The sequence below is a fragment of the Danio rerio genome, chromosome 24 (assembly GCF_052040795.2).
Source record: "Danio rerio strain M-AB ecotype USA chromosome 24, GRCz13ab, whole genome shotgun sequence".
NCBI classification, from domain to species: Eukaryota; Metazoa; Chordata; class Actinopteri; order Cypriniformes; family Danionidae; genus Danio; species Danio rerio.
In genome coordinates, this window is record NC_141044.1 from 34,591,558 (window position 1) to 34,608,070 (window position 16,513).

At 36.7% G+C, this 16,513-nt stretch overlaps 1 protein-coding gene and 2 long non-coding RNA genes across 7 annotated transcripts in view; 2 read left to right on the forward strand and 1 right to left on the reverse strand.

Moving 5' to 3' along the window:
- LOC147838080 (uncharacterized) overlaps positions 1 to 16,513 on the forward strand; it is a 982,747-nt gene that overhangs the window by 204,002 nt on the left and 762,232 nt on the right. The gene's annotated exons all lie outside the window — the stretch shown is intronic.
- acp5b (acid phosphatase 5, tartrate resistant b) lies at positions 2,544 to 15,510 on the reverse strand. Of its 5 annotated transcripts, NM_001002452.1 has the most exons (6): positions 15,284 to 15,495; positions 12,098 to 12,291; positions 9,466 to 9,593; positions 9,193 to 9,384; positions 6,251 to 6,398; positions 2,544 to 2,943 (listed from the first exon to the last, which is right to left on the reverse strand). In NM_001002452.1, the coding sequence occupies exons 1-6, from the start codon at positions 15,357 to 15,359 to the stop codon at positions 2,698 to 2,700; spliced, it is 984 nt and encodes a 327-aa protein (NP_001002452.1). In that variant the 5' UTR covers positions 15,360 to 15,495; the 3' UTR covers positions 2,544 to 2,697. The 5 variants fall into 5 exon arrangements, 4 of the variants coding, with proteins under 4 accessions (NP_001002452.1, XP_087164576.1, XP_087164577.1 ...); XM_087308450.1 differs by lacking the exon at positions 12,098 to 12,291 and having other exon boundaries at positions 15,284 to 15,510; XM_087308451.1 differs by lacking the exon at positions 6,251 to 6,398 and having other exon boundaries at positions 15,284 to 15,510.
- LOC147831115 (uncharacterized) lies at positions 11,707 to 15,394 on the forward strand. The gene is made up of 2 exons (XR_015525242.1): positions 11,707 to 12,749; positions 12,808 to 15,394. It is a non-coding gene; the product is annotated as an uncharacterized LOC147831115 (long non-coding RNA).

Genomic DNA, 16,513 nt, shown 5'->3' on the forward strand with positions numbered 1-16,513 from the left:
TGTAGAAGAAAAAGGCTAAAAAAATGTGAAGCTCTACATTATTATTATTAATTATTCAATAGTATTATAATATTATTATTATTTTAATGAAATGGTCAAATTCTAAAAATATTTTTTAGAATTTGACTAAAACTAGTTTTAATTCAAGACTGTAATATTCCTATTTTTTGTAAAGATTTATGATGTAATACATTTGTATTTTAAGTTTGATTTCACATTTCTTTATTTTAAATCTTTAGGAAATATATTTGGTATGTCAAAAAGTGTTAGTGATGACCATCCAACAATTCAGCTAGTTCGGTTAAAAATAGTGCTTAAAATGTCATTAAAATGCAGTAAATGAGGCAAATAACTGCAAAAAGGTCCACTATTGGAGAACAAAAAGATCCAGGCTGGCTACGGGCCTGGATTAATCAAAGCTGGTCCCGCATTACCTAACACATGATTCACCAATTAGACGATTCCAAGCTTATTACAAATAACCAGTTTCTTACCTCAGTATCTTCATTTTGAAGAGTTCCTCTGCACCCCTACTCCTCCTCCTTTCTAAATTGGGCGACATGGTGGCCCAGTGACTATCACTTTTTTCTCACAGCACTGGTTAATGTCCTGACCATATCAGTTGGCATTTCTGTGCGGAGTTTGCTTGTTCTCCCTGTGCTTGCATGGGTTTACCTCGTGTTCCCCAGTTCAAAAAACACGCAACCTAAATAAATTGAACATACCAAATTGCTCTTAGCAAGCCGTACATCTCTCCTTAGCCATCCCTATATCTGTCAACAGCCAGAAAAAAACTAGGGGGAGTTCATCAAGATCTACCTTAGCTCAAACTCCCCTTTCGCCCTGCTAACAGGAGGGAGCCCAGGGTTTGAGGATCTTATAAGCTCAGGGCTGTCTCCCGGGACAGCATGCCAAACAAGCTAATTACTAATTACCAATCATCAGCTAAGTGTAAACTCTTGAAACAGAAATTAGGGAAAAAAATGTACAAGGGGGGTAATCATTTAGGAGGGCTAACAATTCTGACTTCAACTGTAGATATAAGCACTACCTAATTTCATCTTCCTGCTAACAAAGGGAAATACTGTATAATTTCTGATGGGTTTTTTTGTAGGCACTTGGGAGACTCTAAATCAGAGCATATTTTATTAAACGAAAGACTAATTTATTGTTTTTAGCTATTGAAGTTGTTTGTTGTTTATGTGTGTAATTTTAAGTATTTGAAATGTTGTGCCAATATTCAAGTTTTATTATAGTGCATCTGTCCATGGCGAAGCATAAAAACGATGTTAAATCTGGTTCATTTTTGTAAATTTGGTACACAACTTTTATTAATATACGACAGACGTGTCCACTGTGAATCCAGTGGAAATGGTACTGATGTTTTTTTTTATATTTATATACATTAATAAATATACAAAAACACATGTGAATTTATCAGCATGCATGTCTTTGTCTATAGTTTCTTACTTCAAATGATGTATTATAATAAGCCTTATATGAAAACATACAGTCAAACTACTTGAGGAAAATAAATGGGTCAATAGCGCCCCCAACTGTAAGTTCGTAGAAATGTGTTAAATGTTAAATTAAAAGGAAAAAAATATGAAATATTTACTGGCTTAACAAGTACACTGTACACTGTAAACAGTGATTAGTTACTTGAAGCAAGTAAACTAATTGCCTTAAAAGCATCAAGCTGACCGTACAAAGATAATGTAAGTAAACCCATTGTGCTGTTATGTTGACATAATTTTTATCATTATGCATTCCAGCTGGTAAAACGATCAGCTAAAACCAGCTTGACAAGCCTGGTTTAAGCTGGACATAGCTGGTGTTGGCTGGGCTCCCAGCCTGGCTAGGCTGGTCAAGCTGGTTTCAGCTTGTCATCTCCCAGCCCCTTTAAAACCAGCCTGGTTAACCAGCTAAAACCAGCCAAAACCAGCCAACCAGGCTAGGCTAGTTTAAGCAGTTTTTTTTTAGCAGGGTGTTGTTGCAGATGAAATATAACACATATAATGCGATTTAAATATTTTCCAGTTGGCTAGATATTTGACTAATAGTCATTCAAACATCTTTACCGAAGCCTCTCTAGACGGTTGGTCTCGCGCGTCCATTATGTTTGTAGTTTATTTACACTTTTCACACGCATTTGTAATTCTATTGGAATTTGAGTCCAATGCGCAATGTACTGTGGGCAATGTCAGCGGTTAGAGTATGAACGCTTCTACACTTAGATTTTTTGCCGGAATTAGCAAACCATCCGGGAATACCTCTGGCATACTCTTTTCAACAAACTATGGTTTGGGACATACTAGTTTTATTTTCAAATATTATTTAGGACAGATAGTATGAGGATTGGGACGCAGTTGTTTTGATTCACTAAAAGATCCAGTTCATAAGAGTCATTAATTAGATACGCTGGTGACACTTCATATTTTTGATTCACTCAAAAAGAGTCACTTATCTACTACGCTAAAACTGAGCCCACTGTATTTGTGCAATAGTGAATCGGTTGTTTTAAAATGAATAATAATACTGAATCAAAAATACAAAGTGTTTTATTGTCTACAGAGCAAACCAGAGATGAATTAAAATGTAAAATTCAGTCTAAACGTAAACACACAAGGAACTGCAATGAAGAGTAAAGTGCGCAGAAGTGACTTCTCTGTTCATTAAACTCAGACTAGGTCAACTTCAAAGTTGGACTTTGTGTTTGTGGACGGATGTCTGGTAAACACACTTCCCGTCGGGCTGCAGGTAATTGATCAGCATCTCACTTTTATTGACTTCAAAGTACACGAAGGATCCTGACGTCTGATTGACGGGGCTGGAGAACAATTGCCAAGCCGAGGGGAAGCTCTTCCTGTGGTCAGTGGACGAATCCTCCTCAACACCAGCTCCACTGACGACGAACGAACTCCCATCATCCTCTCTGATGAACTGACGACAAAGAAAACAACTCTATTTAAAGTTTTGTTGTGTATTGTTCACATTGACTAGCCTTTCGTTATGTTGGGGGCTGTTTTTGCCCCATTGACTTCCATTATAATGACATATTTTGACTGCAAAGCCTTGACACCATATAATCATGCATTCTTGATTGTGTGTGGTTTTCCCTGTTGGGAAGAGGTCAAAGGTGTAATATTTACAGTTGATCATCAGTTGGCAGGATTAACGGTTTAGACAGGCCCAGTGCAAAAAAGATTATTATATGGCGTAAATGGAGTAAACAGATTATAGTGTGTGTGTATGTGTGTGTGTGCGTGCATAAATACACTTACTATATTTACTATATTCTGAGAGCTGAGCTGCTTATTTTGGTTTTCCCAGACATCAAGGTAAATGCGCAAAAGTCACTCACACGCTCACACTATATACTCCAAATTCACAAAACTAAAGCTGCGTCCCAAATGGCACACTATACACTTATGCACTTACACACTCAACAGCATGGTATATAATTTTATATTTATACTTCTGCGTCAAGCGCACACCTATGCTACGGCGCAGCATACACGTTGACGCATAGCCCTACGCCGTGGCCGTTGGCGTAGCTGACGTGCACCTCTCAAAAAAATTTAACTACACGTCGCACCGACATGTAGCGCAAGCTCTGTGATTGGTTGGCTTGGTAACGCTGACGAGTCTGGGCGGCAAAGAGAGCGAGTGGCGCAAGCCCAATGGAGAGCTTGTTTACAAGTGTGGAGTCCCGTGAAGGAGCTCTGGATGGAAAGTTTTGTTTTGTGTTTACCTCATAGTTAAAGTTGTTGCACGCCCGCTGGTTCCTGCCTCAAAATGAGCGAGTTTGAGCCACTTGTACATTTAGAAAAAACAAAATACCAGCGAAGAAACTCGACACAGAGACACATTTACACCTCACTGCCAACTAGTGTTTTGCAAGTGTTAATGCAGACCAAAAGAGACAGCGCGCAGAAGTATAAATGCACAGCTACGCGCGTTGCATGCGCCGTGGGTTACATCGGTCGCTTGCGATATGCGTCGTTGCGACGTGTAGTTAAATTTTTTGAGAGGTGCTCGTCAGCGACGCAGACGGCCACGGCGTAGGGTTATGCGTCAACGCATGAGCCTGGTTTATACTTCTGCGTGTACGCATAGCCCTACACCGTGGCCATCTGCGTCGCTGACGAGCACCTCTCAAAAAATTTAACTACACGTCGCAACGATGCATATCGCAAGCTCTGTGATTGGTCGGCTTGGTAGCGCTGACAAGTGTGGACAGGACCGAGAGCCGCGTGAGCCTGATGGAGCAATTGTTTACAAGTGTGGAGTCCCGTAAAGGAGCTCCAGATGGAAAGTTTTGTTTTGCGTTTACCTCATGGTTAAAGTTGTTGCACGTCCGCCGGTTCCTGCCTCAAAATTTAAGCCATTAGAGAAGCATTCAGAAAAAACAAAACACCAGTGAAGAATCTCGACACGGAGGAATATTAACACCTCACTGCCAGCTAGCGTTTCGAAAGTGTTATTGCAGAACAACAGAAACAGGACACAGAAGTATAAATGCACAGCTACGCGCGTTGCATGCGCCGTGGGCTGGAAGCGATGATGAGTGTGGGCGGGACCGAGAGCCGGGCGAGTCGAGCCGGAGCAAGTGTCGACTGCTAACAAGGAGCTCCGGATGAAGACTGTTGCTTTGTGTTTACCTTATGGTTAAAGTTGTTTGCATTCGCTGTGGGTCACGCTGATCACCTGATGCAGAAGTATAAACCAGGCTTAAGGCTGCATCCGAAACTGCCAACTACTCAGTAGGTACTGCATTTGAATTTAAACGTACTACTAGGCCACTAGAAAAGTATGTTCTATACAGTATGAACGTGAGAAGTATGAATGGAATTCGGACATACTACATCCGCCATTTTGTCATGGTTACGTGACCTACCAGCGTCTGATGTGTCGCTTCACTCTTATTTATGAATTCTCTCACGGGGCATCATGGAATAGCTTAGCGTGCATGGGACGGTTGCCAAGTTAGTGAAATAAATGACCAAACTACCAAATAATACCTGCCATGAGTATAACCACATTCACCATCAGGAGGCGGTATAATCACAGTCGTAGGAGAATTTTGCTTTCATAATCCAAAATAAATAAATTAAACCAACATCAGCGCGCGAAAGCATCACCTCCTCCTACAGCTTTTGAGTGCGTGAAGTATCCAACACAGGCCCGGATTGGCTAATCATGAGGACCAAGAGAATTCCCCTTGGGCCGGTCCATTTTTTGGCCGCGAGTAAGTCTAGACAATTTTGATTATGATTAATCATAACGCTTTAATTAATACTGCAGGTGCTACAAAGAAGAAAATTGGTGGTTCATTCTGCTGTGGCAAACCCTAACAAAGCAGGAATTAAGCCGAAAAAGAAGGATTGAGTGAAAAGATTGAAAAGACCCTTAAACTTAATATTACACTTTTTGTTTTAAACTTTTATATTAAACTTTATTATTTTGGCCTTTGGGGTGACTCAGTGGTTAGCACTGTTGCTTCACAGAAAGAAGGTCGCTGGTTTGAGTCCCAGCTTGGTCATTTGGCATTTCTGTGTGAAGTTTGCATGTTCTCCCCGTGTTGGCGGGAGTTCCGGTTTCCAGTGAATTGGATGAATTAAATTGGCCATATTATATGTGTGTGAATGAGTGTGTATGGGTGTTTCTCAGTGATGGGTTGCAGCTGGAAGGGCATCCGCTGTGTAAAACATATGCTGGATATGTTGGCGGTTCATTCCGCTGTGGTGACCCCTAATGAAAAAAGGGACTAAGCCGAAGCAAAATGAATAAATGAATTTCTGCCTAAAGCACCGTGTTTTAAACAGACGTTATGTGGCAACACACAATAAAAGATTACTTTCCATGTGTCATCATCTAACCAGCTGTGGCAGCTTTATTAGTTAACTTATAGTTGTAAATAGTTTTGTACACAAGAAACATCTGGGAACAAGTAAATAAAGCTCCAAATGGATGGATTTTAAAGTCTGGCATTGTTTTTTGTCTGCTATCTGCTCATTATATGTCATGGAAACTCAGTTTTTAGGCAAAGGGCAGAGAATTTGACATTTGACTTAGAGAATGAATCCTTTAAATAACAAACATATTTCTTGTTCTGATAAAACCCTGCTGTGTTCAGAAGTGTTTGTTCTCAATGAGAGTTTCTTCTTTAAATACAAGGAGCAAAAGATCAGAAGGTTAAACATTAAAATGTCTAATATTGCAGAGGAATTTGTCATAAGACACTGACCTGCAGACTGTGATCATGACCAGACAGATATAGGGAGACGTTGTACTTCTTCAGAAGGGGCCTGAGTTTTGATATGAGACACTTGGTTGGACCGTGATGACCGATGGACCAGATGGGATAGTGACCAACCACGATGACAAAATCCGCCCTGAGGATTAATAAGCAAGATTCATTTGATGACTATCAGATTTATTTCAGTCCTCCTGTGGATTTTTCCCCTTATTTCCTGCTGAACATGTGAGGGGTTGTGCTGTGTGTACAATAAGCTTTGTGTACCACTCAAATCTACTATCCTTTCCTTATGTTCAGGATTAAAACACTGAATTAAACTGCTGTAAAAATGCATGAGATGAATATTTTGCAAAAATCTGTTAGTCAACTTCAGTCCTGATCAAAACTACAAAAATGTTTTTAAAAACTACAGGATTTCAACTCTTTAATTGCCAAGTTCATAATGATGTCCGTGATTTGCTATAAGTATGCAAATTGGGACGCATCATTATTTTGGATGCGATATATCCCTTTTAATATTTATATAGAACAATTCAGTTAAAGTCTTGTATAAATACATAGTTACATTTCACATATGTTTTGTGGTGTTTTGTTGTTTGTTTTCTGTTTTGCAATCTCTTCTCTCTCTCTCTCTCTTGTTGTGGATCCTGTCAAAGAGCTTAGAATGACCGAGGCAACACTCTACTGTAATTTGGGAAAAAGCCACTTGAGGGTGCGGCGGCCATTTTGGAATGAAAACTCCAATAGAGTGGAGGAACAAGTGAGCTGTCAATCACCATTGTCCTCCGGCCTGTTCACTTGTTAGCTTCGCTAGGTTTTGTTTGCAATTGCTGTGTTCTAGTTTTCTCTTTATTGAGAGATTGATTTATTAGATAAACTTGTGCAGCTCAGTTTATTGTCTAAGGAGAATTTGAACGATCTTCATGAGAACTGGATTATATGAGATATTGTTTTGCTAATGGCTAACAGTGTGTGTACTTTAATAGAATTCTAGTAATGTGAGCAGCTTGGGATAATTCTGTATTAGTTAGTTAACAGAGGCATTGCCACATGTATAATTATGTTTGGAAGTTATGAAGTTTAGTTAAGCTACGTGCTGAAGATTACGGTTTTGTTTCTGCATTTTTCTTTGATCAGTCAGTTTGGTGGGTTGGGGTTTAGTTAGATTTTGTTATATTTATTTCTTTGTTTTGGCAACACTCCTGTTTTCTTTATTTAATTCAATTATTTAAAATTACATTTACATTTTCCTATTCATTGTTTGACATTTTCTGTTTAATAAATACTTACTTTCAGGGCTTTACATTAACTTTTTTGATCTCCAGACACAGTGGCTAGTAGTTTTCCAACGTTACTAGCCACTCTGCATTTTCACAAGCCACAATTTTGTTGTTGGAAAAATATTTTATATGCATAAATATGACTTTGACATGCTAAAATTACTTGATTTAGATTTTGTGTTATGTCCACATGCCTTCTCGTTCATTTCACGTTTTGTGTGTCGTGTATGAGCAAATGGGTCATGGTTTCATAGTGTTATACTGCAATTAGTTTTTATTTTACATAACTTTTCAGAACTCAAAATTAAGGATTTACCTAATTTATCTCTGACCACACCAAACAAAAATTATTTATAGCCACAAATTTTAAATGTGTCAAACAAGCAAAATATAGCTGTATACTATATTTTTTATTTAACAAAACGTTTCTATAAAAAAAAACAAAGAAAAGCAATTGACTTTTAAAAATAATTATTGTCATGTCAAAAATCTGCACAGTAATCTGTCCTCGCTAAAGGTCTCTCAGATTACCAGTTAACTACACATAAATGGAGAGTTAATCTCATATTAAAGCAATGATGTTGTAAAAAACAAAACAGGTTAAAAACATACCGTGTGGTAATGGAAGGATGATCACAGGGTTAAGGCCAATTAATAATCTGTTCAAAGCGAAAGCAAACGGTGCTGCTTACAAAAAGACATATTTGGAGCTCTTGAAAGCAGCAAGACTGTGTGTGCATTAGCATTACTTTTTTGCTTGACTATTTGAAAGAGATCCGATCACAGTTGCGTTCCAGGCAAGTGTGCTTCAAGGAAGGAAACAGGAGCGCGCACAGGCTTTAAACAGTCGCGCGCATTACATCAGCTGTTAGCGCGAGTGATTATTATCCTCTCATTCGGTATTCATCTGCTTTCTTCTGCTTGCATGCTCGCTCTTTTTTGTTAGTCGTGCTGTTTCTCCATTCTAAGATCATATTTGTACGCATATTGGGTCATTCTTATAGTAGAACCCTGCTTTTAAGAAAAACACAATTTAAAAATTATTTTCAACCAGCCAAAGTGGCTAGTGAGAGTGACTAACCCGACAAAGCTGAAATCTACCTGCATTTGGCGGGTTGGCGGGTGTTAATGTAAAGCCCTGCTTACTTTTTGTTTCACTTAACAAGCGGTTGTGTCTTCTCCTTATTCATCCAGCATCAGTAGACTCACTGATTGTTACGTTTCATCCATTTAATTATTAAACTTAAACACGTAACAATATGTACAAAGATATACGCATGAATTAATGTTAATGTTATGTTTCTTTAATTCATTTTTTATGAATGTTAATTAATGTTTCTATAGAAACAATCAACAACTGAATTGTTAAAGATTTCTTTGTTTTTAATATGATTGTGTCATTCGCAATGCTTTATGGGAATGTAGTAATTTAACTGTAAAGTACACAATCTTGTATCTTTGTTTGTTGTCTGCCTTTTATTTACTTCTCAGCTTCAAATTAAAGTCTGTAATGCTGTGATTCTCCCAGTAGCCAGCTAGTTTTAACATAACACTAAAATAAAGACTATAAAATCCCTAGAATTTGGAAAAGCACTTGCAGAAGCGGCACTGCTGAAAACCTAGGTGGCACTAATGCAGTCTAATACTCACTTGGTACTTTGAAGTCTCTGCTCAATCCATGCCAATTGTTTGTTAGCAGCAGCCAAGTCCTCTGGCCCTACAGGATCGAGGCCGTCGTATGTATTCCCACACACAACCACAGTGTCGGTCATCAGGATGGTGAGGGACGTGTTGCTGTGAGGCACCTTGAAGTTCAGCTCATAATAGAGGTCTGGGTAGATCCTGAGAAGCACGAACAGAAGCTCCCTGTGGTCATTAATGCTCATCTTTACATTGTTTAGTAGTGTTTTAACTCTGGCTCACCATCTTTCAGACCGGCTGGAGTAGGCGATCTGCGCAGACACATTTCCACGATGATCATGATTTCCTGCTATCAGATACCACGGTATGGTCATCAGTGCAGGATGAGAGAACACCTGTTCATAGCTGAACTGAAGAGCAGAGATCTCTGCATTAGAATTTAAAACATTACTTAAAAGAATATTACAAATTATAACACATATTCTGGGGGGGTGGGGGACTATCATACTTTTCCCCAAAATTTAAAGAAGACTAAGCGTCATAAAGTGTAACAACAGTTTATATCTCCACTATTATATCAAAATTAGAATAAGAATAAAGAATATATACAGTTGAAGTCAGAATTATTAGCCCCCCTGAATTATTAGACCGCTTGTCTATTTTGTCCCTAATTTCTGTTTAACGGAGAGAAGATTTTTTCAACGCATTTCTAAACATAATAGTTTTAATAACTCATTTCTAATAACTGATTTATTTTATCTTTGCCATAATGATAGTAAATAGTTTTTGTTGGATATTTTTCAAGACACTTCTATACAGCTTAAAGTGACATTTAAAGGCTTAACTAGGTTAATTAGGTTAACTAGGCAGGTTAGGGTAATTAGGAAAGTTATTGTATAACAGTGGTTTGTTCGGAAGACTATCAAGAAAAAAAATACAGCTTAAGGGGCTAATAATGTTGTCCCTAAAATTGGGTTTAAAAAAATTAAAAACTGTTTTTATTCTAACCAAAATAAAACAAATAAGACTTTCTCCGGAAGAAAAAAATATTATCAGACATACTGTGAAAATTGCCTTGCTCTGTTAAACATCATTTGGGAAATATAAAAAAAAAAGGGGGAGGCTAATAATTCTGACTACAACTGTAAATATTAAAAACTAAATATATAAACATAACAAAAAATTATTATAACTATATGTCTCAAGGTCAAAATTACATTTATTTTTGCATATATAATGAAATTATCATAAATTACATAATTGCATCAAATCGTCAAATATACTATCTAGACATTTACTCTACTGTGACTTTTTAATTATTATTACTATTGTTATTAGGCCTACATTGAATCCAAATAATGAGTTGAGGAGACATCTGATTTTACTTTTGTTTACAATGGCAAACTATGATTACTATGCACAAATTACAGTAAATAATGACAGGTTTCAGGTCAAATGAAGGCAGCTCAACTTTAATCACTGCTGTATTGAGCTGAGCTATCGTCATGATAAATTCCACAATTGGTGCAAATTTGTAACTTGTAAGATTTCAGTGTAATGCATGTTGATCTGCGGTGTCAACACTGCAAAAGATTGCTCAAGAACTACTGAAAGATTTCAGCTGCTGTCTGGGCTTTCAATGCCTTTCTAAACCTCCCTTTCTTTGATTGTTCAATACTTTTCTCCTGCCTCGCTTAATTTTATTACACTTAACTTAATTTGTAAACTAATTAGATTGGTTTTCTTTGCATATATGGATTTATTTGGTTGCTACCAACATCCAAAAATGATGACGTGTTCAATACTTATTTCCCCCACCGTATATCAGAATAATTACCATTAATGTACTCGGGCAGGGGTGGCCAACCCTGTTCCTGGAGAGCCACCTTCCTGCAGATTTCAGTTGCAACCCATATCAAACACACCTGACAGTAATTACCCTGTGGTGTTCAGGTCCTAATTAATTGGTTCAGGTGTGTTTGATATGGGTAGCAACTGAAATCTGCAGGAAGGTGGCTCTCCAGGAACAGGGTTGGCCACCCCTGTACTAGGGTATATTTGGCATAAATATTTAAAACTAATCAAGGAATTTTAAGAACTATGTGTTGTTGTTTTGTTTGTTTAAGAACCAAATCAGCACGCATATATATATATATATATATATATATATATATATATATATATATATATATATATATATATATATATATATATATATATATATATATATATATATATATATATATATATATGTGTGTATGTATATGTTGTGGTACCATTATGTTTCAGGTAAAATTAAAGTCTTCCCTCTCATTTACGGAGGAGCTGAGCTACCTTCGTGGTACCTAAAATCCAGAATTGGTGGAAAAAACTAAACTGAAACGTAAACGGCTTGCCAAAGCTAGATTATATGACATCATGGTACAGACTTCTGTTCCGAGGTATAAACATCCCAAGGCAAAAGCTTGTCTGCGTTCTCTTCCTCTGCCACTAGAGGGGGATATTTATCTTTCTTTCTTTTTTAAAACTGCATTATCAGAGTGTAAACCAGTTCATTGATCTCAAATACCCTTCATTTTGTCCAACTGTGCTCTTCAACCTCTCCAGACCTGTTACTTCATCATTACAAACATCAAACCCTGACGATAAGCATGCAGTTAAAGGGCTAGGTCAAGCCAAAATTAACATTTCCTCGTCATTTACTCTAAACTTGCATTCATTTCCTTCTTCTGTTGTAAATAAAACTGTAAACTGATGTTGAAAACCAAACTAGTAAAAACAAATCATAAGAAACTCAAACAGGTCTGGAACAACTATTATATTTCCTTCCTTTGGGGGGAGAACTATCCCTTTAACTTGAGGAAACACTGCCTTCCTTATAACGTTACCAGATGCCTCAGAGAACGGTGATCACCTTAAAGCGAGTGTCATCTACGTCTTTGACTCCATCATAGTAGAAATTATCCCCAAGACTGAGGACAAAGTCCAGACCGGAGCTCTGAGCAACCCGGGCCAGTTCTTTCGCAGTGTCGGCCTCATGTGGAGTGTAGAAGGGGTATGAAGGACGGCCACCCCAGTCCCCAATCCCTACAAACCTCAGAGAAGATGCTGCAGAGACAGAAAACATTTGCACTGCAACCACGTCTTGAACACTGGGTAACAACTGGTTTTATTAAACATAAAACTTGACTAACTCTACAGAAAGCAATAAATTTTAGGATCACTTTTACAATACTAATTGAATATGCAAAACACTTCTTGCTCTCATTTAGGAATCGCATGAATAATACCATATTTTCAGCTCTAAACGACCATATTTGAGGTAAATTGTCAAGTAGTTTGTATTACTAAATGCTAACTTTCATTTGTGCCTCAGTAATTATGCCCTCATCATGCGCTTATGGCAAGCCGTATTAACATTGAACCTAATATGGCAAGCCATTTAAAGGGGAAATAAAGCCATACTAGTCAACCCTCCCTCTTTTCCCGGGATTCTCCCGTATTTTACAGTTATATTCCGCTGTTATCCCATAAAGATATTTTGCAGTATTTCTCCTGTATTTTCAGTCTTTCTCTAAAGCAGGGGTCACCAATCTCGATCCTGGAGGGCCTATGTCCCTGCAGGGTTCAGCTCCAACTTGCTTCAACACACCTGTCTGGATGTTTTAAGTATACCGAGTAAGACCTTGATTAGCTTGTTCAGGTGTGTTTGATTAGGGTTGGAGCTAAAATCTCCAGGACACCGGCCCTCCAGGAACAAGCTTGGTGACCACTGCTCTAAAGGGTGGCAATAAACATTAAAGAGCCAATATTCCCTATATGCCCCTCGCTCTTGAAATAAGAGTCTGTTCTGTGCTTTCGTTTTTATTTCAGCATGAATACACTTTGAAATAAATAAAAAATGTCGGGATTCCCTTTACTTTTTATTATAGGTACCGTCGCCCCTCCTATGCAATTCTCAAAACAAATAGCGGTGTGTGACTGTCAGCTGACGCGCTCCATAGTGATAAATAGATGCTGTTTCCCAAGCGGATTCTGTACATGCAATTTAAAGCAGAGCGAAAGTTTGGGTTTTGGGTGTGTATTTGAACAGACATATACACATAATTAATAATAATAACATCTAAAGATGTCGATCTTTGTGGGGTTTTTTTTTAACACAACTAATTTTGTCCTCAATGAGCATAAAAACTAGAAAAGCAATGCTTTCATTATAACGTTAGAGGTGTGCATTTTTAAAGTGACACCTGTTTTTTAATGGGTCCCACTTTATATTAAGTGGCCTTAACTTATATGTACTTACACAGAAATTAATAGTTTGTTACAATGTACTTATTGTGTAAATACATGTATTTATTGTGTACTTATGCTTGATTAAATACCTGTATGTAATTACCTCTGTAATTAACTTTTGTAATTACATTTGTAAATACTCTGTTGATCATCCCTTACACCTTAACCCACCGTTAAACCTACCCATCCCACCAAACCTGTCCCTAACCAACCCCTATCCCAACTCAAAAGCACCACAAGTGTTCTCAAATACATTATGACCACAGTAAGTACATTGTATTTATTTTTTTGATGTAAGTACATAGTAGTTAAGGACACTTAATATAAAGTGGGACCTTTTAATGTAATCAAACGGAAAAAAAAATCTAATAAATGAAATACATATTAGACTCTTAATATAAATATGTTGTCTTTTAAAAATATAATAGTACCCAAAAAATAAGCACTAGTAGCTAATTAATAAGTACTTCTCTCTAATGGAAAACACTAGTACAATGTTTCTCAAACTGTGGTACGTGTACCACTAGTGGTACGCAGGCTTGCTTCTAGTGGTACGCGGAGGAATGAAATATGTCATGTACATGCTATACACATTTCAAAAATGATGTATATAATATGCCATATATGACATGTAGCCTATATTTCTGAGGTAATCTGCCATGTTTTTTTTTTACTTTGCAGAGTTGTAGCTGCTATATTTCAATACTACGCTACTGTATTTCAATACTGCTCATTGTGGTGGTACTTGGAGAGACAATTTTTTTCTGAGGTGGTACTTGATGAAAAAAGTTTGAGAACCACTGCACTAGTACATTGTTAGACATTTTATTGTATGTTTTGGTAGTAATTTACTGGCTTCACTGTTGCCAGCAAGTTACAGCAACTGCCCTTTTACAGAAACTTACCTGTAGATGTGCTTTACAAAAGCCGGGCCTTACCGCAATTTCATTAAAATATCCTTACCGCAACTTATTTTTAATGGTAAAACGCCCTTTACCACATTTTAATTTTACAGTATGACAATTTTTACAGTACTTTTTCTGTAATTTATTTACATTTTACACTACAAAACTTTTGTTTTGTGCATTTACTATTGAATGTAATAAATTACAAACAAGTTAGTTTTGTCTTTAACTACAGTAGCAGTACTTGATTACAGTAGAATACCGCAAAAATTCTAATATCTCGTAAGTTACTGTAAAACTTTTAAAATGACCCACAAAGGAGTGCATATTACAGGAGTGAACTGTAAAGAATGTATGTGGTATTTTACTGGGCTTTTTGCAGTAAACAACTGTAAAATTGCTGCAAAGTCTAGCAGTGTAGCTATAAAATACTATTATCATAAGAACATACTTTTAGATTAAATGATAAACAGCTTGCCATATCGCACTGGAAATTTCACTCTGCTTCTGTGAGCTCCAAACCCCGCCTACTTCAATTTGATTGGCCCTTTCAATCATTTTGACATTAACTAGCATTATTTACTGCTGAGTCAAGTAGGCCAGCCTAAAAATACAGTATAACTGTACTTTTGGTCAAAATGGACATCCTAACATATGAACTTTTCATAATGCAGGGCAGCATAAGAGTGTAAAAAATGCCAATATTATAATATTCTGGCATTTCTAATATCTGAGGGTCCACCTCAAAGTGGTTACAGCCATGATGTATATTTAAAAAGCCACTTGATCACATGAAACATTCTTACAGAACTGGTTAGTTTGCATTGTCATCGTGAGGTCGTTACGTTTACTCTTCCTAGCATCATAAAGATAGTCATTTAGAGAAAATACTTGAGAAATACCTTGTTGGTTTGTCTGACTTGCTGTGCTGAATGTCTGAAGGCAGGAGATAAGAAGGAAGGCCAGCTTCTTCGCCATATCATGCTTCAGATCCTAAAAACGCTTTAAGTTTGTGAAAACAAAAAGTTACAGCGACGCAAACAGACTATACACTCGCTGCTTTACACCTTCAGGGGAACAAGATGTGGTTTATGACAAGCTTCCTGTACTGAGGTGAAAATGAAAGACTGAAGCACATGATGCGGTGGCCAATGATCAGCAGTTTAAAGTGTAAACAAATGAACGGCACTGTCAGCTTCATGAGAAAATAAAACATGCTAATGATTCTTGCTTTCAGGAAGATTACTTTAGATTAATTGTGTAGTTAATTAAATATAATAGTAAATGTTTTATTTAAAAGGATCCAGATGAGTATTTTTTATATTTATTCACTCTATAAATATTGATAATCCCAAATATTGGCCTTACAAAACAAATGGTTAATAATCAATAATAATAATAATAATAATAATAATAATAATAATAAATGGGCTCAATTTCTTGATGTTTTATGATTATTTTTTATAAATCTACAACTCAAGTGACCTCTCTGAGGCAAATAAAATGCAAAAAAGTAAAACTACTGAATTATTAGCGCCCCTGTTTATTTTTTTGCCCAATTTCTGTTTAACGTAGGGACGTTTCAACACATTTCTAAATATAATTGTTCTAATAACTAATTTCTAATAACTGATTTTTTTTATCTTTGCCATGATGACAGTAAATAATATTTTACTAAATATTTTTCAAGACACTTCTATACAGCTTAAAGTGACATTTAAAGGCTTAACTAGGCAGATTAGGGTAATCAGGCAAGTCATTGTATAATGATGGTTTGTTCTGTAGACTATTGAAAAGCTTAAAGGGGCTAATAATTTTGTCCCAAAAATGTTTTTAAAAATTAAAAACTGCTTTTATTCTTGCCGAAATAAAACAAAATAAGACTTTCTCCTGAAGAAAAATCATTATCAGACATACTGTGAAAATGTCCTTGCTCTGTTAAACATCATTTAGGAAATATTTAAAGACAAAAAAAATTCAAAGAGGGGCTATTAAATGTGACTTCAACTGTATATAATTTTCTATTAATATACTATTACTGTTAGGGTTATATACTTGTATTGTACAAAACAATTAAACAATTCTTTTGAATGTTAATACTGCAAATACTACTTAACCATTAACATCAACAA

Excerpts from the sequence above, each read along its gene's own strand:
- acp5b (NM_001002452.1), bottom strand. The coding sequence starts at position 15,359 with ATGGCGAAGAAGCTGGCCTTCCTTCTTATCTCCTGCCTTCAGACATTC. Across the intron at positions 9,385-9,465 it reads TCCAGCCGGTCTGAAAGATG|GATCTACCCAGACCTCTATT; the intron begins GTGAGCCAGAGT and ends CGTGCTTCTCAG. Across the intron at positions 6,399-9,192 it reads CAGAGACTTCAAAGTACCAA|GGCGGATTTTGTCATCGTGG; the intron begins GTGAGTATTAGA and ends ATTAATCCTCAG.